A 22,865-nucleotide genomic window follows, 5' to 3' on the forward strand; every position below is an offset into this window, starting at 1 on the left:
ACTCTGCTTGGAAGGCTGAAAAAACAGCAGAGACCTACAGAGATGGGAATTGAAAAAAAAAAAGAAAAATCGGCAACCTGACTCACATAGCACAGAAAAAGGTTATTTTAAGGAATGTGCAGGAATGTTTCATATCATGTCACAGGAAGATCTTGTCTGCACACTGATGAAACTAGGCTTCAAATTCAGATTTGCTGTACTGATTTTTACTCCAGTTTCTGTGTCTCTTCAATAATAACCCAGGGAATTGAAGGTGACACAATCAAGCTAAAGGACCAGCAAGGGTCCATGACATAGCCTAGGACAGATCCCTAAGTCCTGAGTGCCAACATCAGATTTTTCTACCTGGTTATAAGCACTTAACTCCCTCCCACCCTCTTAGTATTAGCATTTACTTCTAAATGTTGTTGGATGAAACTACTTGAAGACCTGGAAATCACCTTTTATTCCTGTATATGCATTGTAGTAATTTCTATTCTGAATGTCTCAGACCTTCTGTGACTCATTTTCTCAGGTGATTTCGGATTTTTGAGCAAGTGAAGTAGTGAGCATGAGTGATAGCAAAACTTTGCCAAACAGAGAGGCTAATTTTCTTCTGTTACAGAGATGAATGTCATTCTTTTTGGATACAAAAGAAATCTCCTGGTTAATGAACTTTGCTCTGACACTGTGTGGGAATGGCTCCAGACTGTTGTTATTCTCTCTCTTTCCCCAGAATCGCTTTGCTCAGCAGCTGTTTGTAGGATACTGAATAAGCCAAGGAGCCGCGCCAGTTCCTGCTGAGAATTAGTGATCAGCTCTTGTGCTGGGGGAAAAGGCAATAGGAACTGAGCCCTTCTGAGGGGAAAGCTGCCTTGTTAAAGTCCTCTCAGCTGCTGCCAAAACCAACAAGGCAAACAGCCCTCATGGGCATCTGTGAACCCATGGGGTGGAGAGGTCTTTGCTGGTGGCGCAGTCCACTGGCTGAGAACACCTGTGGTTTGAAGGAGCCAGCAGTCCTTTCTGATTAACAACCTCCTACAAAGCACATTTTCATCTAATTTACCTCTTTTGGCTTTCAAATAAGCAAGTAATGTCACACCTGCTAAGCAGCTAGAATTATGCAGCATCATAAATTAAACTTTTTAATTTGCCAAGATTCCTGGCTTATACCGTTTATCATTCAGAGTTATCCTTCAGAGAGGCAGGAGTGTTTCCTGCATGGCTGCATGTGAGCAGGGAATCTTTTTCCCCAGTCCTGCAGCACAAGAGGAGACACGGGTGGCAGTGAGCAGGGGGTGCCAGCACTAGGAGGTCTCCAGAAGGATTCATCATTAGCAAAGTCATTAACCCAGGACACTTGTGTGGCAGTGCTGTGTTTTGCACCATGTACTCCCACAGCTGCTGGAGGCTGAGTGGCTGGCGAGGTCCTGCTGTTTGGGTCCCTGTGGCGAAGACCAGAGCCCTCTGTGGCTCAGGCACTTTTGGTCAGCAGGGCAGCACCGAGGAGCCATCAGCTTTGCAGCTGTCTGGTACTCTGAGTAGTCCTTACAAACAGGAGCATGATGCTCACATTAGCACTGCTGTTCCAGCTGAGTAGGCTGGTATCAACTTCACACATTCTGCTGTGCAGGAAAGGAAAGTGTCCTTATGAAGCTGGGTATTTTTGGCCTTCCTCTTCCTGTCCCTCAAGGCCCTTTGGACTCAAGGCCCAAAGCTGTTTAACACATGAGAGAGGAAAACATTGAACAGTAAATGCATTTCACTGATAGAATCTGGCTTTGGAAATTATTATATCTTGAAAATTATTTAATGCAGTGAGTATCTGTTGGAAAAGTATTGATGAGACTGGGTTTTACATAAAAGCGCAGAGTGGTGCTGCTGCTTAGCACGAGGGAATTAGCACTGCTCCTTCCCTGGAGGAGAAATCAGAAATGTGAGCTAGTCCCAGGTCTGGTAATTGCAGAAAAATGGGGTGACTGTATTATCTTTTCCAGTGATATTTTTCAATGGCCTTTTTCCTAAAGCTGATTCCTTCTCATTGTTTGGAGAATCATGGTAGGTTCTTCTCTTCAACAATAAATAGACCTAATCATGGACTAGAACAGTTTGAGGTCTGGGAATGTGCAGTGAAAACACTAAAGTGGAAAAATAATTTCCTTTCGAAGAAATATTAGAAGGAACAATAAATTGTTTTTTGAGCAAATCTATGAAGAGCTACCACGGCAGCAAGTAATACAAATGAGTCAAACTGCTCATAAGCATTTAACCTTTTTCATAAGTGAAAAATTTATATCAAATTAGATACAGATATATGTGGATGTCCTTAAGGAATAGTAACTGCATTTAAAGAACTTAACCCAAAAATAGTAGCGCACATAGTCTAGATGTTATAGCATCACAAACAGATGCTAGGAGATGAGGGTGATTGGTGGTACCTTGCAGAGAGAGAAAGAGCGAGCTTAATTTGGATGCTATCCCTTCCTTCTGTACAACAGACACATAGCTGCTCAAAAACAAGTTGGGAAGGAGCCAAGAAGAGCAGCAGTCAATGGCATGGACTCCCTAAAGGGAAAACAAACTTCACTAACTGTGAACAGCACAGCTCAGCTTTCCTTCTCTGCCATTGGCTTTGCTGGGGCCAGCAGCTCAATTCTGGGCCAGAGGGCAGAAGGGGGATTTCTTCTGGAAAGCCTTCTCCCAAAGAGATCCTGGGCTTGTCAAGGGAAGAGCAAAAGAGCTGTGATGGCTCAGAAAAGCACCTGCTTATATGAGACACCAAAACTCTCTTTGCTATCATGCAATCAGGACAATCCATGGAGGTTTTATTTGTCTTTCGGAGGAAAGACAAACTTTTAGGTCAAACGTGCACATTGCCTATGCAATACTGACAAAGAATCTTTTACTCTTTATCCCTACTGTTAAGGGATATAAAAATCCTTTGTTTAAATGAAGACTACATTATTGCTGTTCACATCTAAATTAAAGTGTGGAGACCAAGCCTGGAGTTGTTACACACATCTCTCCCCAGAGAACTTAGCCATATTTATTCAGTGTAGGGACAGATGTGGGAGGCTCAGGGTCTGTAATAAGCATATCCATTCCTTTCTCAGCAATGGGAATGCAGCCTATGGGTAGGAGACTGTGTCTTGCTCCAGCTGGGCCTGGAGCAGCAATGCCACTAACTCCAAGTCCAGTAGGAACAGCTCATCCCCACAGGTCAGTAGAGTTAAATGTCTTGTGGAAGCCCAGTCAGTTGGATACTGCATCACCATGTGAATCGTATTTAGAACTTTACACCTGTGAGTTATAATAAAAAAATATGCTAACATATACATCAACAAGGTATGATTTGTGATGGTAATCACTTTCCCATCTATAAATTTACTGACAAAATACATCACATAATTTATGGAATTGCTTTAGTGCTCACATCACAAACAGCATCTCCTGATTGGTTCAGTTCAGTGCCATATGTTATAGAGAAAATATTTATATACTCAATGAAGATGTAAGTTTTAAGGAAACCTTGAGAAAATGATAAAATTATAAACATGTTTTATGTCTGTTGAACACAGAATTTATATTTGTAATCTTATCTGAGTTGTGTTACAACAGACAGCTTGTCTTTTGTTTTCACCCCTTAAGGCTTTCTTCAAATATTCCCATACTAGAAATGTTTTCTGAAGCTCTACAACCAGACAATTAAGTGAGTACAAAGAGCACAATAATTACTGCACACAGTAAGTATCGTGTTGTGTGTGGTAATGCCTTTCTTCCTTTCAGTTTTTCTTATCTAGAGACAAGTTTCACTGACAGACTGGCTTCTGAGTCCATATTCAGTTCAGTTAGTATCAGTTTCAAGAGAATATTGCTTCAGAAGATACATAAATGCAAATGCTTGAAGGCTGGAAAGAGTTAAAATGATCTAGGAATTTTTCATTCCCACTAATTGATGAGAGCATTTAAATTTTAAACTCTCCTGCTATGTATGTATTTAAACTCCATTTCATTAGTTGTTTATGTTGTATTATCATACAGCATGTCACTTTAAACAGGTTTGTCCTTTCTGAAAGAATTTAGGTGTAAAATATGCAAAAAGAGAAAAGAGGTGATGGTAGCCCATGTTACAGGGACACCATCATTGTCAGTTTGTGGAGGCAGACAGACCTCTTCAAGATGACTTACCCCATGGCCATGGAAAAACAGTTTTGGGGCAGGCAGGCTTCTAGCAAGGTCCTCAGATGGCCATGATGAGTCAGAGCCTTGGCACATGGATTATATTTGTAATACAGATTTCTGACTGTCCTGGTAGATATTGGCCAAGTTGGCCAAGCTTTTTTTCTTTCCTACCTCCTTTCCAGAGAGAACTGAAGATGCATTTAACTGCTGCCAACTTTGTTAGCTGATTGATGGTCTTTCTGGCCTGGCTGAGCACTGCTCTGAAGGTTAGGTTTTCTGAAAGCAGAAGGAAAATCCCCCCATGAACACTCTGGCACTTGTAGAACAAGCAATTTGTCTGACTGGCTGCTGTATGTATTAATATTTGAAGTTAATTTGTCTGCTTGAATAATCTGGTGCCAAATCATGTAGCCATTTATCAGTTGTAAAGAGAAGACACTGCTCTTGCCCAACCACTTCTAGAAAAACCACTATAACCTTGGAACATTTGACACAGCTGATCATGGCTGATTGCTAACAAGAAGTATTTAGTAGTCTTATGATCAAGGTTGGACTAAATTATATCTTCATTGTCCAGAAGAAATGTAACATATGATTTTGTAGTTGTATTAGCAGTGCCAATGATGCAACGGTATCCAAGTCTTCCTAAGAGTCTCAGCTAAATGGAAATCTCATGCAACAAGTACATGCATTGCAAGAGAGCATTCTCAGCAGAAGTCTTGGGAGGGGAGAGGATGCTCTATTTAAAAGCATGGTAGGTAAATGCCACCCAAAGCAATACAACTCTTCCCATCTTCATCAGATGATGCCTTGCCCCCAGCTGAACTGCTGACAGATGGTGGGATGGCAAACAGGAGAGCAATGCTGCCAGCAGGAATGTGAGAGCCTTCACCGGAGGACATGGGTTTGGCAAAGCTGCCTGTCAAACCAGCCACAGGGTGACAACTTAAGTGTTGTCAGATACCCAGAATGGAAGTCAGAATGATTTGGCAAGAGGGAAGCTTGGCAATCGGAAGGGAGGACGGAAGAGAGGAATGCCAACAGAAGGAGAGAAATGCTCTATTGGACCAGCAGGCTTTGTCATCTGATAGAAAGACAGTACAGTTTAATATATCAAAACCTTTCATTTACTAAATCAAAGGCTTTTATTCAAATAAATTACAGCAGCACTCGGAGCTGAGCTCTTTTGGCTGTCATGCTGAGCTGTAGCTCCATGCAAGGCTGTCTAAAGAAGGCAGAATTGATGTTGCATTTCATTTGTTGATTGTCAATGGAAGAGATACAGATTTGTGCATGTGCTATTTTCTTGCTAGGTCTCGACAGAGGTTGCTACAGTCAGGCTTGAAGAATCAGAACGTGAAAAGTATCTAGTTTGGCTGATGGCTTGTATTTTGCTCGCATCCTACCAAGAAAAAACCCATTCTGAATAAAATGAAGCAAAAGTATTGCAAGACATTGGCAGATGGTTCTTTAACAGTGCTGTCTCTATGGATTTGCTTAAAATCTGGTTTTCAGATGTAGACTATAATAATTCCAAAACATAGAGCTGCAATCCGTGACTGCAATTCAGTGTGGTTGAATCTGTGCTGATCCCTGTGTAACAGCAAAACTATATTTTGGTTTATGTGGTGTGCAATACTGATTAAATTCCTGTCCATGTCCAACAAAGGTAATGTCCCTTATGACTGGGTGTGCAAGAGTTTCCCAGGCATTCCTACCTAACTGTGCAGACTGGAGAACACTGAGATAACGAAATCTTCAAGGACCAACATAAAATGTCATCCCACTGTCTCATGTGGCAAGGCAGTAACTATATTTCACTCCCAAGACTTTTCATTCATATTATAGGCTGATTCTTATATACCATATAAATCAGAATTTCAAGAGGACACAACAGCAGGTTAGTTCTCTATGAATTCAGCTCAACTTTTAAGGTTACAAATACAGAGTGTAGTGAGATTGCATACATACCAGAGTCTCTTCAGAGGCTGTCATTGTAAACTTCATATGAGAAAGGAGTGTGAAGTACGTGATCCAGCATGGTGCTCTCTCCCTTCTGAGTTATCTGAAAGTAATAGTTTCTGGAGGAGCAACTCATCAGGGTCAAATGCCACCTCCTTGTACAGTGTCTACAGTTGCGCAGCCTGGAAGCTCTCAGGAACTGCTCTGCTGCACTTGTAACATTCATTCATGGCATAGCAAAAAGCACTGGCAGAGGGGTTTTAGTAGTTTTAAGTGCTGGTTATAGACATTGTTTAAAATGGACTGAATACTACAGTACAAAATACTACAGTACAGATAGAGAGGGCCAAACTTCTGCCCCAAATTTTCTGCCACACACAGTTGTGGCATAAAAACTTCCATGTTTTTATCACTTTGAATGAGTGGGCCAATCTGCTCCATCAATTTAGGTTCATTTTTAAAATGTGCTCTTAATGACACACATCATGTGCTTGAGCACATACACAACCCTATCCATTTTATGACAAGTAAGCTCCTATGTAAAGTTTTTTGTGGAAGCATATTGTTGACTTATGCCTGTAGACCTTAGTCCTATGAACCTTTATGTGCTGTGGTGGACTGACACCAGCCAGCAATTAAGTCTCCACAAAGACACTTGCACTGTCCTTCCAGACTGTGGCAACAGCAAGGGCAAAAGCATGATAAACATGTGAGTTGACATAAAAAGAGTTCAAGAAGTGAAGGAAAGTGGAAGAAGAAAGGGGAAAAAAGGCTTCAAACAATGAACATAAAAGCATTCACTCAGCACCTCCCACAGACAGACCAATGCCCAGCCAGTCTCCTAGCAATTGCTTCCCCCTCCTCCATCCCCCTTTTGTTGTTGAGTGTGATGATATGTTGTATAGGACATACTGTCTTGGGTCAGGGGAACTCATCTGCCCCAGCTGTGTTCCCTCCCACTCTGACTGATCTTGATAACCCCAGACTGCTTGCTGGAGCACAGGCAGAGTGAGAAACAGAAGTTTTGGATGTTGTGCAAACACATCAGCAATAGCTAAAATATTGGTGTGCTATCAACATTGCTTTATCACAAGTACAAAACACAACACCATATGGGCTGCTGTGAAGAAAATTAACTTCATCCCAAACAAACTCAATATAGCATCATGACAGGACATGCAGAAGGACCAATGAACTCATATATGGATAATGTATATATCAGAATGATTTTTTTGTGTATGTTGGACTAGACAAGAGGATATGGATGTAAATGTTTGTAGGACTGAGAGTTCTGATTGCATTTACTCAGGTCTGGCAGCAGTATTAATGTATGTCTAGCATGAAACAGGCTTTAATTGTAATCCCTGAGCACATCATCACCAAGACCATCAATTGCTAGAAATATCACAACTGTAGAGAACAATTAAAAATCTTCTAGCTGCTACTAGAAACATGTCAATACAAGAGTCTCAGAAGTAAAAATACCATAGCTTGGAAAGACTGTCAGGGAATGTGAGATATTAATCTCCCCTGCCATATTCCAGACAAGCTACAGCAAGTATCATTCTCACTCTTCATATCCAAGGCCCCTCTTTTCTCTGGCTTTGTACATTGAATCCTACCAGCAATATTAAAAAAATTAAAATCATGGCAGGGTGTTAGTAGACCCCAGCCCCAGCCCCCTTCAGCCTCAGATTTTCCTTACACTTCTCTCAAGTCATATTATTGATAAAGAACAGCACGTGCTGTGGTGACAGGACTGGAAGGAAGTGGGAGCACCAGAGGGCACTCCATCTTCCAGGAAGGCTCCTGGAGGTAGAGGTGTGACAGGCTTGCCCTGAGAGTAGGTAAAAATATGGAGAGACAGACTGGAGGAAGTGTGGGGAGCAGGAAGCGGCTTTCACGCTTGAAGCAGACCAGGTGAGTCGGGAGAAATAACCAAGGCAGGAGCTGCTTTTTCATCCTTCCACAGAGAAATCTGCTTGGAAATAGCAGCAGGAGTGAAGAAGGCATTTTGCTGCTGCTGTTTCTTGCAGCTTGCAAAGGGTTGATAAGGCCTTAGAAAGGTTTTTCCATTAAAGTGGGCTAGGATGCTGAAGAGGGATGCTGGCTGCTGGGCAGGGCTGTGCAGAACAATCTCCTTCATGCCAGTGGTGTAAGGAAAGCTCCCACAGGAGGAGCATATGAATGGCTGAGGCAATGCAAATGCACCCATCAGTTTATAATTTCACGATATAGACAAAGGTCTAAGCTACAAAAACCAACCAAAAAAATGGGTTCCATTAGAAACAGCATTATTTTTCACATGGTCTGTTGGGTTTTAGTGGTAGTGTGCCCAATAAATCCAAAATGATATGACCAATCATTCTGTTACGGTGATCTGCGTATATAGCTTGCTTCCTCTGAAAGCTAATGCACAAATACTTTAAGAAGTTACTTTGGGAGGCAGAGCAAAGTTTTCTGATTTCTTTTGAATCAGAAAACTAATGAGGCTGTAAAACCTCAAGTAAACTTTAAATTTACTTAATTTCTTGAGTCAGTCTTGATATGGGGGAGGGAGCAGGGGGAAAAGAGACAAGACACAAAACAGCCACGAAATGAGACTCAGAAGATGATCCTACTGAGTTTTGGAGTGAGCAATGCCAAAAGCTTTATGCTTGCTACTGCCATTACAGCTTACCCAGACATTCTCAAAGGAAGACACTTGAATACCTGTTGCTGGAAGTGTCAAATTATCTCCATTGCCACATCTCAAAGAACAAAGGTCTGTTTGTGTCTTTGCTACGTGTTATTAAAGCATTGTGAGGGGGCTCATACAGTCAGATCTGGGGACAGACCCACATACAATGAAACTAAGAGAAAACATTTCAGAGATATTAAAGATGAGCAAGAACCAGATAAAGGAGATACCCTAAATGGTCTTCATGATACATTACACCTTCAGATCAAGTCTGTGTGGCACAGACACCTTTTTGAAACACACTATGTAGAGCTGAGTAAGAAGTTTTTTCTATTTTATTTTTCATCTTACTAGCTATAGACCTTAAACTGTTAGTACTCCATAAAGGTATCCTGCCAAGGACAGACTAATTTTGCTGACAAAGAAGCCCAGGAAGCTGTCAGGAGTATTGCTGTTATAAAGATACAGATTACCTGCATGCTATCACCTCTCTCACCATCCCCACTGCTGCTCTTTTGGAACAGCTTAGCAAAAATCACCTACCTCAAGTTCTGTACAGACAGTGAGTTGGGTGATAAAATAAATGGCAAACCATTCAAAGTATCTCTTTATTAATTTATATTCTGCTGATAGACAGGTATACTGGGCATTTAAGAAAGCATCCCTCCCTCCGTTCCAGACTGGGACTGATGTCCTCCAAAATTCTGCAGCTCTACTGGGCCTGTATTTATGCAACTTTCTTTTGAAAAAGGAGGTTAGATTATGAACACTTACAATGGCTGTGACTGCTGTTTTCTTAGTTTCCTCTAAAATGTCACCCTCCAGGTAACTTTCAGAGTTCTGGAATATCAACCCCTCATGTTCATATCTTCTTTCTCCTCCTTTCTGATTCCAAACTCCTGAATGAATGGTGTGGGTTGGAACACACTAGTCCAACCCTGCTGCCATGGGCAGGAACACCCTCCACTAGATACAAGTTGAGAAGAACCTCATCCAACACATCCTTGGATGTTTCCAGGAATGGTAATCTGCCACCTCTCTGGGCAACCTGTTCCAGCATTTTTCCATCCTCACTGGAAAAAATTTCTTCCATCTAATCTAAATAGTCCCTCTTTTTGTTTAAAACCATTACTCTCCATCCTATTACAACAGGCCCTGCTACAAAGTCTGTCACCATCTTTCCTGTAGACTAGCCCTGAAGTACTGAAAAGCTGCCATGAGGTCTCCATGGAGCCTTCTCTTCTCCAGAGAACACCACCACCTCTCTCAGCCTTTTCTTATTGGAGAGGTGCTTCAACCATGTGACTTCATCTGAAGTCCTCATCTGTTTTTTCTACTTGGCAAAATATTGTTTTGTCTAAGCCTGGATTTTTCTGTAATTTGTATGGATTGATAGCTGTAGTATGAGAGTGAGGACACAAAGCTGCTTGATGTGCTTTCTTTGGCTGGCTCCAGTTTTATGGTACTGAAGTTTGCAGAATGCCTTTTGGAACAACATCAGACAGACTCTGCAACATAAACTCTGTGTCAGAAGAACTAGAGAAAAAAAGACTAGTATCAGTAAAACAATAAGAAACATTGCAGAACTCTTTCCTCCTCATCTCCTTTGACCCCTTGCCCCAGCCCCCCAAGGCCTACCTGTGCAAAGTATGTCTGCATGAGTGCAGCAGCTGAAATAATGTCTGGTTGACACTGGCAATCTCTGTCCTCGGGAGAGGAATCCATGATTCTTTCTGCATTTCACGTTTGGGATCACATTGCCAGCATCACCTTCTGTCCAAGGACTCCTTTGGCACACATATCTTACTTATGCTTTTTGAAACACTGGATGTGTCCATGCATATTTCAATGGATAGATCACAGAACACAACTTTTTATGGTCCCATAATTATTACAAAGAAGCGTGCTTGGCTGGCATACCTGACCCGTCAAGCTGGTTGTGAGGAATATGATGTTGGAGGTTTGGATTTTGTTTCCTAACACTAGGGTTTTAAAATGAGTAAGAGCACATTCTGCAACAGGCTAAAATGCTATAAAGTTTATCCAAGGACCATCATTCTTCTCAGGACTGGGACTGTATTTCCCAAGTTTTTCAGTACTGCTGTTCAATTTATAGCAATGTCCCATACCTGCCAGCTACACTTTAAAAGAAATGCTTTCCAGATGCAGAGCAAACCTGTCTTGCTGTCTTCAGATCTGAATTTTAGAGTGGTTTTGAACTGGGAGTTGACAAGCTGCAAGTCATTCTGTCCAAGCTGGATCTGTTGGATTTAGAGCTTCTCAAAACTTTTCAGGTTGACTGAGACATTTATATAGATACTGCCCCCATTCCAGACAGCTCAGCAGGATCATTTAAGAGCTGAAATACTGTGCAGTCAGCCACATCCTGGAATGGGTTTCCCATAAAGCTGTGGAAGCATTGAGCAGTTGCTCTGCCCACAGTGTCTCCTTTCTGGGTGAGGAAATGTTCTGTGGCTCCAGCAGATGGCTCAGCAAGGCATTGCTGATTCATTCCCCCTTTTTGCTGCTTTGTTGCTGCAACAAAGGTAATTCCCAGCATATTCAGACACTAGTCAGTGCTTTGTAGAAAGGGGACCCATCCAAACAGCATGTAAGATCAGTACAGTCATTCTCAGGAGCTTTAATGATGTAAACCTGTCCACTGACAACAACTCTAGTAATGGAGCAGTTCCACGATTTTTTGAGTAACTTCCCCACCAACCACTCTAGTCTTGGTGTCTTTTAACATCTTTAACAGAAGGAACTACATCCCCCTCATAGCAGTCACACATCTCAAGAACAAGAGCAACCCTCCCACAGGAGCAGCAGGCACAGAGGGAATGGCAGGGAATGCCCAGGGCTGCAGAGGGTTGTTGTGACAAGACCAAGTACTACCAGAACACCACCATCTCTTCTTCAGAGCAGGGCATCTTTCAGGTTCTGCATTTGTGCATTTTTAAGCATAAAATTCACCTCTTTCGTATACTGGCACAGCATATCTTACTCCACTCTGAGTTGTATCCAGCTCCAGGGATACTCTCCCAGCAAATGCTACGAGAATTTGCTTTGTTCAGCCTGGAGAAGAGAAGGCTTCAAGATGACCTAATTGAAACCCTCCAGTACCTGAACGGAGCCTACAAGAAAGATGGAGATTGACCTTTCACTTTGTAGTGACAGGACAAGAAGGAACGGATTAAAACTGAGAAAGAGCTGATTTAGATTAGATATTAGGAAGAGTTTTTCACTTTGAGAGTGGTGACGCACTGGAACAGGTTGCCCAGAGAAGCTGTGGATGCCCCATCCCCGAAAGTGTTCAAGGCCAGGCTGGATGGGGCTTTGAACAACCTGGTCTAGTGAAAGGTGTCCCAGCCCATGGCAGGGGGCTGGAACTAGATGATCTTTAAGGTCCTTTCCAACCCAAACCATTCTATGATTCTGTGATTCTGTGACCTTGCTATTGGCTGGATCAATACTGGATCACACAATAAACGCTCACTGGAGGTAGCTCACTATTTGCTAGATTTAATCTAGAAAAGAGGCTTAGTTGGAGGCACTCTGGTGCCAAGAGATATTAAATTAAACAAAATTTTATCAGGTATGTAATTATTTATTGAGCTGAGAATCCATACAAGATAAACAAATGTTTACACTATCATACAGTAAGCATTTCCAGGGCCTAATAAAAATGATTGTCACTCACTGTGCTTCACCAAAAAAAATCATTTTAATGAATAAATAATTTGATGAAATCAAAAAATATTTACAATATCAACAAATGAAAAAGCTTTGGATATATTAATCTGAGCATCCTGTCTTTTGTATTTTTTAATGCATTCCTATCAAAATCCTCTCTATGAAATGGTACAAAGTGGATAGAAATTACAACTCAACAAAGTTATCATGATTTGGTACATGTCTTTCTGTTAGTTCAGATAAGCTACATATGATTTGCTTATTATGCACGTGTTAGAATACAAATATAACTAAAATCATATATTATCAAAATGCCAGACAGCATTCTCCACAGAACAGAAATGTACACTAGGCTGTGACAAGAACTGAGAATCACAGGCAACAAAATGTAACAGAAAAAGTACAAATTCCTTCATAAGAATATAATTGTGCTCTCTTATTTACCAAAGAACTATGCTGCTTCACCACATCGATGGCTGAGTGTGGGCTGCCCTGGACTGAGTCCCGCAGGGTGACCCACTGCTGGCCAGTCGATGGTTGCCCAGACCGTGTAATGTAAACTCCACCAAGGACGAGAGGACTCTCAGGCTGTAGAATCCACGAGGGTTTATAGGAGGGAAGTCTGAGGGTTGAAGGAAACAGGAAGGGAGCAGGAGGACAACCACACGTGAAGTGTGAGGGCACTGACAGCGGCTGTCGGAAGAGGGACCAGGGAATATAACTGGGGAAGGATAGGAGGGACCAGGGTACAAACAGTCCAGCGGGGGAAGGGTTTGGAGGAGGAGCTGGAATGGGGTGATGTGAACTGGACCAACGAGGGAGAAGAGAAGGAGCAGTTTTCTGAGGGAACCAATGGGGGAACTGAGAACAAAGAGCTTTCTAGAATGGGGGAGAGTACAACAGATGACTGGCATGAACTCATTTGCATGGGAGCGCAGGGATCTCTGGGAAAATGCTTTGCCCACTTAAACAACTGTGCTCTCCCAGGGCATGCCTGAGCTATTTTCCCCAGGGTGTCTCCCACAGCTCAACATGAATACGGTGTTCAAGGACTGCCACGTGGTTTGGTGTAGGCTCACAGGGGTGCCAAGCAGCAGCTTCTGAGTGGCAATCGGGCAGTGCAAGCGGTTTTATAAACATCTTTTGGGGCTCTTAAAAAGAGCCAATTATACAAAGCAGTAGAAGCATAACACTGAGAAGTCTTCATCTCATTTACACAGACATCATGAAGTGACTTGCTTTGTTTGTGGTAGTGAAAGGAGGAGCTTTGTCTGTGCTGTCTAGACAATCAGCCAGAATTCAAGTATTCTAAAGCCACTTCGTAGCAGAATTTGTATTGATCCTGAAAAATCAAAAGAAAACCACAAAGTCAGTTATTGAACAAACTTAATTAAAGGGGTCAATATTTCTCTCCTGCTAAAATTATTTACTATCAGCTGCTGTCAGTGGGAACCAGTTTGCAAATCCAATTTTTGTTCAGATAAGAAAATCTTTATATTAACCAGACAATAAACACTATACATAGTAACTTATGGTACTGCTCACGTTAGATGAGTATTTAGCTGCTGTAATACACTTCTATGAGAAAAACTGACTGCACATAAGCAAATTGACTTGCAACCCTTCTGTCATTTGCGAAAATGCTCATGCAGCACTCAATGAGAATTGGAGTTATTGAAATTCCTCCCTGGAAATGTTTATCTTAAAATAGACCCAGTGTTAAGTACTTCCCAGATTGCAACTTTTATTTTAATGTCATTCAGACACTTGCTGCATTTCAGGGCAAGAGTACTTACTGTTGGTCCTCTCTCTGCAGCCCAGACTCAACCCACAAGACTGTGCAATAGCCTTGTGAGATGGGGCCTGAGCTAAATTAATTGGATTAATTCCAGTTAATTTTTAGCAACTGCCAGTGATGCTCAAGTTAGGCTGGGTAACAGGAGAACTACAAAGAGCCTAAGTTTTCAGGTGCCAGCCCTGTGCTTCAAACACAGACCTGCTAGTTTTATTTGTAACTGCTTGGAAACAGTGCAAGTCCCAGGGAAATAAATCCCCTTCCTGAGAGGATGCAAACCCACTCTGCATCTCTGGGGACAAAAGGTCATTGGCCCCTTTCAGGTCTTCAGTGGAATGGAGAGGACAGGTTTGACTAACCTTTGTCCACTTTGAACCATTTAAATGGTGCAGTCACTGCTGAATTCCCAGTTTTATGTGCATACATACCCCTTTCCTGTTTCCATTCTTGCTACTTGCAATACTCAAAAATACTACAGATATTGAAATAAAAAAAAAAAGCTGAAAGAAATACTAAGTGCAGGTTCCCTGAATCTAAGGGCTCTTGCTTCTGAAAGTTCAATTTGGAAACAGTTGCCAGTTTTATGACTATTTCTGTTACTGAAATGCTTCTTTTGCTTATGCACTTGATTTGATTAATAAAGAATAACTAAGCACATATAGTTATTTAGGAACAACAACAGATTTAACGAGCTGACAGCACTCAGCCTTGCCCACCATCATGAGTAGTAAGACATTCAGATATATTCTCTTTTCAAAAAATTTAAAGGGTTAAATCTTTTGGCCTGTATTTGTGATTTTGGTTAACATTTTAGCTGAGAGTACACTTAAGATGCAAAAGACCATATACTATTAATAAAATCAAAAAGCTATTAACAAACATGGATCATTTAGAAGTTCTGTTGTTGAGAAATGTCACATCATAAGAAAATAAGTCTTAGGTGCACATATAACCGAAGTGATGACTGTGTTGTATGCGGGATTTAAAACCCTCCTGCAAGGTTCCATAAACTGCTTGTCTTCTTCAGAATGAGAAAGGAGTTAAAACAAAAAAGAAGGAAAGAACAGAGTATTATGTAAATTCCTTTTCTGCTTTTACTGCATATATATTTCTAAATAAATGGAAATTGCTCTGTAACTACGTAACAGATCAAAACAAGAGATCAGCCACTCATCCATTTCCACTCTTTCGTGCTCATTTTATGCCGATTTACTGATCCAGCAGAATAACTCATTTTCAGTAAACTGAATACCTGTCTTAAAGAGCAGACATACCTTATTTTCCACTGTGTTCACTCACTAGTGTCCTTTGTACTTTTTTATTATTCATTTGATGGTGGATATTAAAAGTCTCTTTAGACTAGCTAGCTTCAGAGAGGTATATTTAAATTTATTTTCTAGGACACCTGTGGGTAGGCCCAATAACATTTCTCACCAAATGCTTCAGGCATTCCATAATAGATGTTTTGCAACATCATGTGTTACGTTTGTATGATAGCTGAAAAAATTTATTAGATTTCCATACTGTAGAGATGTGGCATTCAGATTTTTACACTTGGAGGAAAACTAAAGGTTGCAGTGAAATTAAGAGATTAATCTTTAAGTATGGATGGCAAAGACTGTCTTTATCTACTCAGAAAGTGCATGACATGTATTGATAAAGCAGTGTTAAACCTGTTTTTTTGTGAAACAATGTCATGATTTTGAGAATTTAATCTTTTACCATAAAATTTTACAAGTTAGATGAATATTACTGTTCTTCTTTTTCCAGTAGAGAAACTGAGGCAGACACATTAATATAAGAAGGGTCATAAAAGATAAAGTCAGTAACAAGATCAGGAAAAGAACTTAAGTGTCCCAATTCCTTTTACCAAGAAGCAATCTACATGGAAATTGAAACCTGGCTAATTCCAATATTTGTTCCTATGAGGTGGCAGACCACAACTGAAGAGATGTCATTCTAACTCTGCTCAGTCAGTGCACTATGTGATAATGGGAAAAATCCTCATTGTCCCTTGCCTTTATTCCTTGTCTCTTAAAATAAGGAAAACAATACTGATCTCCTTCACAAGTTTTGCAATTTCCTAATAAAAAAGGCCCTACAAAGCCTTTCTATGCCTTCCAGACATTCTCAATACCACTCTCAATTTACTAAAAGGCACATTTTTATCTAAAATAACACATTTAGATTTTTGATTTAAAAAATTATCTGCTGAGAAATGGAGACAACTGCCTGACAAATCTATAACTGGAGAACTGTCACATATGGGAATTTATAGAGAGCATTTTTTTAACTGTACTTCTACACTGGTAATTTTCTTTTTATTTCTATAAAATAAATGAATAGGAGATCAGAGAGTTCTGTGGGCTTAAGTTTTAGGAGGATGGAGAACAGCAGGCCTGCCAAATCCCTGCATAAACTATACTGCATGAATGAAGTAGAAGGACATTTTTCTTAATATCTAGGAAATAAAAATGTATGGTTCTCAGCACAATGATTCTCCTCCTGAGAATATAAACTAGAGGAAAAGAAGCCAATGAAGCTGCTCCCTCCCATTACTGTGGGAGTTTGATAGTTTCTCACTGACACAAGACTCACAGTTCCACACTGCTGGCTCATGGCCCTGTGGTACTGCTTGTGAACTCCCTCCTTGCTTTGCACAGCTGACCTTTCTCCATGTGCCTGGCCAGAGCTGGGCCTAGGGGAGGGTTTGGGACTTCAGAGGCAGGCTAGGAGAGAGCACTGTGATGGGGAATATAGTGGAAGCCACTCTCCCCCAGGAGAGAGGAGCCACAGCCATCCATGTGGTGGAGAGGTGGATATCCCTCCCTACCTGTATGTCAAAGCCTCGCTCTTTCTGCCTATTCTCCAGTGTGTACCACACTCAGCTCATCTGAGGGGGTCCTCTCCTAAAATTACAGCTGGTTGGACCAACTCAGTGAGATGTCTCCTGCCTCACTCTGGGCATGCTAGAGAAAAGTTGCTGAAATTACTCCAATTTGTTTAACCAGATCTTGCAAAATCGGCCTGGATTGGGTTAACATCCCTGAAAGTGCCCAGATGCTGCTTCTTCCTGCCTGTGATACTAAATCAAATGCAGCTGCCTCTTAAGCAGCCACCTCTGCAGCAGGATGTTGTAAAAGTGTCTTTATAGCCCAGCCTTCAGAACAGGGCATCAAGCTACACCCATCTCCAAGTACAAAACTACACACTAGAGTGTAAGAACCTGCTGGTTTAAGCTGTTCTGCAGCTCTTCTGGCATAGCAGCTGGCACTTCAGCAGTTCTCCATTTAGGAAAAAAGCTCATAAAACACTCTCTAGGAAAATAATTGCACATGGCCCCTTGTTTCTGAACTTCTTTAATCTTTCTATGAGATAGAGCAACCATAATTAAATGCAATATTCTGGATGTCAAACTGAAATTCATGGCTTTGATAAATATTAGGCGATTAAGCTATTTATAAAATATATAATTTGAAAATCTGGCATTTAATTTTACATAACTATTATTTCTACCATGCAAGGGCTGCTCTCCACTTGGTTCAGCATGCTAGAAAAGAAAATTAATAAGGATGTTCATCTGAAAGTTTAAAACTCTTAAAAAATTCAAACGATCAGAGACAAAGTCTCCTTGGGAAGAAAGCAATGTAAAAATACTGTTACAAGTGAAGTGACTTCATTATCCCCTTTGAAAATGACTTGCTTGCTTTGTGAACAACTCCCACTGCAAATCCTGGAAATCTTACCGACTCTTCTGAGAAAAAGAACATTTTCTATTTAATGGTGCAGTTAAAAAGCTCATACCAGAAGGTCCACCATGTTAGGCTTATTATTCCTCAGTGTCTTCACAGCATGGAATACGTCAACAGCCTTCTGATGTCGAAGCATTTCACAAACAATACTGATTGCACAAAATGTCCCACTGCGGCCACCTCCATTCCTGCAGTGAAAGTGATAAAATGGCTCAGTTACAATGGACTCTGTGTCACAAGTTTGTGATGGCTCCAGAAGGCATGAGTTTCAGCAGGGAGAAACCACAGAATATTCCTGCCCCAAAGGCTGCTGAATTCTAGGCAAAACATGATTTTTAATTGGAATTGGCATGCTGAAATATCTCAAAGCTGATTCAGAAGTCAGCAGGCTGAAAGCCTGGAGGGAATTGAATGGCTGAGTTTTGCACCACCCTTCAGTGAACACTGGAGACAGAACAAAGAGGATGCTAAAATAAGGATAAAGTACTTTTAGTTTCCGTTTAACACTGCTTTGCATTGTAAACACACATGGCTGCAATGAATATCAGGGCTGGAAATGCCACAGAGAAAGCAAATCTTTCAGTTCTTTTATTCCAGATTCTGGTGCTTTCCTCCTGGACACAAAGGCATTTTGGAGGAACTGCAAAAGCACCGGAAGTCTCATTTGGGGGAGTCCTGGTGGCTGCACTTGGTATGGCATTGAGTGGTGCTGCCATGTCCCTCTGTCTGATTATCTCAGCTCCTGGCAGCAGGAAGAGGGGCTGGCTGCCTGGCAAGGACTGTTTCTAAAGGCAGATGTATTCCCCCTCCACCCACAGTTATCAGAGGTTGAGAACCTGAAGCGAATTGCTAATAAAGTAGCCAGGCACAAATGTTCATATATGTGATCAAATACAGCATTTAATAATACTTTATCCCTGGTTATTTTAATCTTCAAGAGAATCTCTTTCTTTCTGGAAACCTGATTATTTCAACATTTATTCTAATCAGAATCTTTAGGCTGTGCTTCACTGAAAATAATAAACCTTAATAATTACCAGAGTGCAGACTAGTTAGGTAGCAGGTCTTTCAAACAAGCTTTGCAAATGGTTGATTTTCAAAGGAAGATACAACGTTGCACATCTGTCACATCCAGGCACTATGAAAAGAATGCTCTCTGCTGCCAAAACAGCGCCTGATATTGTGGGACTGTTTGAGAATTTTAATTAAAATAAAGTCATTTAAAAGGATTATATTAGAGCTTTTTCTTTCTTTACTGCCTGGAAGTGACGCATGTGTGATGTTGTACAACTATTTAATATCATCAGCCACCTCAGAGATAACAGTAATTTGCACTTCAAAAGGGTCTTTTCAGCTAAAGATCTCAAAACATTAATTAATCACACTGCACAATACTTCTTTGATGAAAGTATTATTATCCCCATACTACAGATGGGGAAACTGAAGAGCAATGACTTGTTCAAGGTCAGTGATAGTAGGAATTACTAATATACTCTTAGATTTTCCTCCATCATTCTGACACAGGATGCCAACTTCTGAACATGGTTTTCCTGTTAGCAGGTCCCTTCTCTATCATGGCAACATCTTTAAACAGATGTTTAGAGGAAGACAAATACAACTTCAACTGCTGAAGACTCACCCTCAAAAGATCAGCTACTTCTGAGGGCAAAAGCACGTACAGGTATTAAACTTGTATCAAAAGAATGATGGTGGCAAAGTGGATGAGAGTCTGCATTAGTGGAGCACAAAGTCACAGGAGGACAAAAATATATAACATTATTACAGAAAAGTAAGGCAATTACAGGATCATTGTAACTGGTCTACCACACCACTTTTACTCCTGTGCTTTATGCCTGGAAAATGAATCACCCCTCCAAAACGACTTATTTCTGTGGTCCTTATCTGCAGAAATAAAAGGTACATTGTTCTAAAGGCACATTTTTGATTTACTGCGAATAAGTATGCAACATTCCCATTTGCAAGACTCACAGACATTTTTATATAAAATAGAGTTAATTCGAATCCATCATCTTTTCATAAGGCTCTAACAAAGGACAGATGGGGAAACTCATGAATCTACATTAAAATTACACAATTCCTCTTGCATTTGAAGCTTTTAAATGAGCAGTTGTATTATTAATTCAGTTCCAGATTAGATAGATGCCTCTTCACCTCGTTACAAATCTTTAAAAGCCTGGCACAAATTCGGTGACAGTATTCCCTTATTCCTCTCTTCCGTTTCCAGTACTTACAAGCAATGTACGACTGTGCGTCCCTCTCCCCCGTTGTATTCCTCCTGCCACTTGTCCACCTGACGGATGAGCTTCAAGAAGGAGCGTTTAGAAACCGGAGTGTCCCTGTACATGGGCCATCCCAGGAACTGGAACTGCTGCACCATCCGATAGCCGTCCTGGGGCTGCAGAGATCCGGGCAAAAGCAGGAAAAGTAACAGTATTTTATTGGCACGTAATTTAGGTATTTGCATCAATAAGGGAAGTTGTTCAAGCAGATGATTGCTGACAAACTGCTAATGTAATTTCAACTGCCCTTGAGGATTTATGACTTTTAATTTCCAATTGAGTTATTAAAACGAGTTTTAAAACAGATTGCTATACAATAGACTAAAACATAGCAACAGTACATCTGTAAAATCAAGCAAATAATTAATTAATAAGATAGGAGGAACTTGGTAGGAAAGACAGAGCTGTAACATAACTTCAATTATATACTGTTTTCATATATAAGCTTCAGTGTTTTTAAGAACGTTTATATATTTCTGTCCTTTTTTTACAAGAAAGGTCAAACCCTCTCAAGATATTTTGAAGCAGGAAACATTAAAGAAACCAAACAGAATCCTCAGATGTTTGTGGCTTATAAAAAATATTGTGTTCTACTGCAGCAGTCAGAGCCCCTCTGGTGAAACACTACTGAACAGTTGCTTTATGGTGATTTAAAATAAAAAAGGAGCACAGAACAAGTGATAGTGGCAGAAAAGTACAGTCCTTTGAAAAGGGCATAATAAACATGCACATGAAAACTGGTTTTGTAGTCTAGAGTTTGCCACTTTTGTGCAAAGTGAGGGCATTTTAGTGCCACTCCTAAAATGAACAACACACAGAAACATTGACATTGTATTTTATTCTGTAGAGTAAGAGTTAACAGAGAGGATGTAAGACGATATAGGAATAAACAAAACTGGATGCAGCATTAGGATGTGCTCTCCAATTGGTTTTGTGTGCTTTATGTCACAGTCTGGAATCTACTGATTTCCTGTGCAGTTTCTTTCAGCTGATGGACCCTTTTCCCGAAGCAGATCAGCCAGACCCAATGCTTGCTGAAGGTCACAGCCTGCTGGAGGCTGTGTTTTTTATATTGCCGCATTTACTGCAAATGCCAGGCCTTCATAGTATTAAAAAAGTATTTGTAGTTTTAAAATCTGCTTCCTATTTGGATATTAACATGTTTTTGGTGTCTCTCCCTGTCCAGTGAGCTACCAGGTCTCAGGGAAGTTCTTGATTTTTTTTCTGGAGGGATTGCTGCTTATTCCTAACTACAGTTTTTTGGTGGTTGATAGAAGTCCATTGCAAAGTCTCCCTGAATGGGAACAGATACTTGGTCTGTGGTGGAATCTTTTTTCCACTCAGCTTGAAAGACATGCCTTGTTTAGTCTTCTGTCAACTTTATGGGAGCATAAAAGCTGGATACAAGAACAATCTGCTCGCCCTTCTGAAGTAGTTACATATGTTATGAAGTGTGGTTAGTGAGAGAGGATCTTCACTAAGAGGCTGAGATTGCTATTGAAAAACATAACTAGTATTGGTGCACAGCTTTCTTCACATAACACAGGATACAAATACACAAGATGGCTAATTTCAGACTATTGAAAACAGCACTGATTTCAGCATTTTTTGGCTATCATACAATCTGAATGCCACATTTATTTCATTTGCATTTAACAAACTTGAGATATGTATTAAATTTTTTTAACTTATATTATACATAGAAGGCTTTTTTCCCCTCTGTGATTGTGCTGTGACTCAGTATTGCGCCATTGCTTTCAAATAAATACGCTGAAAAATGAAAATGGTTCTATGTGAGTTTAGCTTTCATTTCTACGATTTGAGTAGACTCAATTCATCTACTGAGACAAAATTGTTTTGCAAATAAGATCCTTACTCTGGCTGCATTATAAATTCGGAATATCCGGCTGATGATGTCTTCTTCTAAGTCAGCTGATACAAACTCCACCTGAATAGGACCATGCCGGTGGACTCCATTTTCTGGCCAGTACTGAGGACAGAGCTATAGCAGACCATGGACAAAAAAGAACACAGTTAATCACCTTGGATTTCATGCTGCCTCACCATACTTTTCTGTATTTTAATTTGTCATACATGCACTAGTGGAATTCTTGCACAGTATCTTTATAAAATACATGACGCACCAAGTTCGGTTTTGTGCACTCTGCTTTCATAATGCTTTTTCATGTACCTAACATGCTGTTCCTCGCTGCTGTACTTTTAGTGTCTAGTGTTTGGAGTAAAACACTTCTGACACTCAATGTTAGCTCTACAATACATTTTCATGAGACAGGGAGAGGCTGACAAATATTGCTGAATTCTTGGAGGCAGTGGAGGCTAAAAACCAAAGGCCTGAATAGTTGCTAATAATTCAAACTGCATGTAATTTATACTAGGAAAGGTACATAAATTCTCAAAACTCAGGATTAACTTTCACATGTTTCACCTGATGACCGATGATGTTGGCGAATATTAGCATTGCTTTAAACTTCCAATTGCTTAATTTCATCTTATTAGCAACC

General features: G+C 40.6%; 1 protein-coding gene across 13 annotated transcripts in view; it reads right to left on the reverse strand.

The window, feature by feature from the left end:
- Positions 1-12,389: 12,389 nt before the first annotated feature.
- The window catches only part of PTPRM (protein tyrosine phosphatase receptor type M), a 441,751-nt gene continuing 431,275 nt past the window's right edge, over positions 12,390-22,865 (reverse strand). For all 13 annotated transcript variants that reach the window (XM_030265998.4, XM_072924519.1, XM_030265997.4 and 10 more), the window contains 4 exons: positions 22,220-22,345; positions 20,296-20,459; positions 18,096-18,231; positions 12,390-13,838 (listed from right to left, as the gene is read on the reverse strand). In XM_030265998.4, the coding sequence (XP_030121858.2) occupies positions 13,785-13,838; positions 18,096-18,231; positions 20,296-20,459; positions 22,220-22,345 (480 nt within the window). In that variant the 3' untranslated portion in view covers positions 12,390-13,784. The remainder of the gene's footprint in view (positions 13,839-18,095; positions 18,232-20,295; positions 20,460-22,219; positions 22,346-22,865) is intronic.

Source organism: Taeniopygia guttata, chromosome 2 (assembly GCF_048771995.1).
Source record: "Taeniopygia guttata chromosome 2, bTaeGut7.mat, whole genome shotgun sequence".
Taxonomy (NCBI): domain Eukaryota; kingdom Metazoa; phylum Chordata; class Aves; order Passeriformes; family Estrildidae; genus Taeniopygia; species Taeniopygia guttata.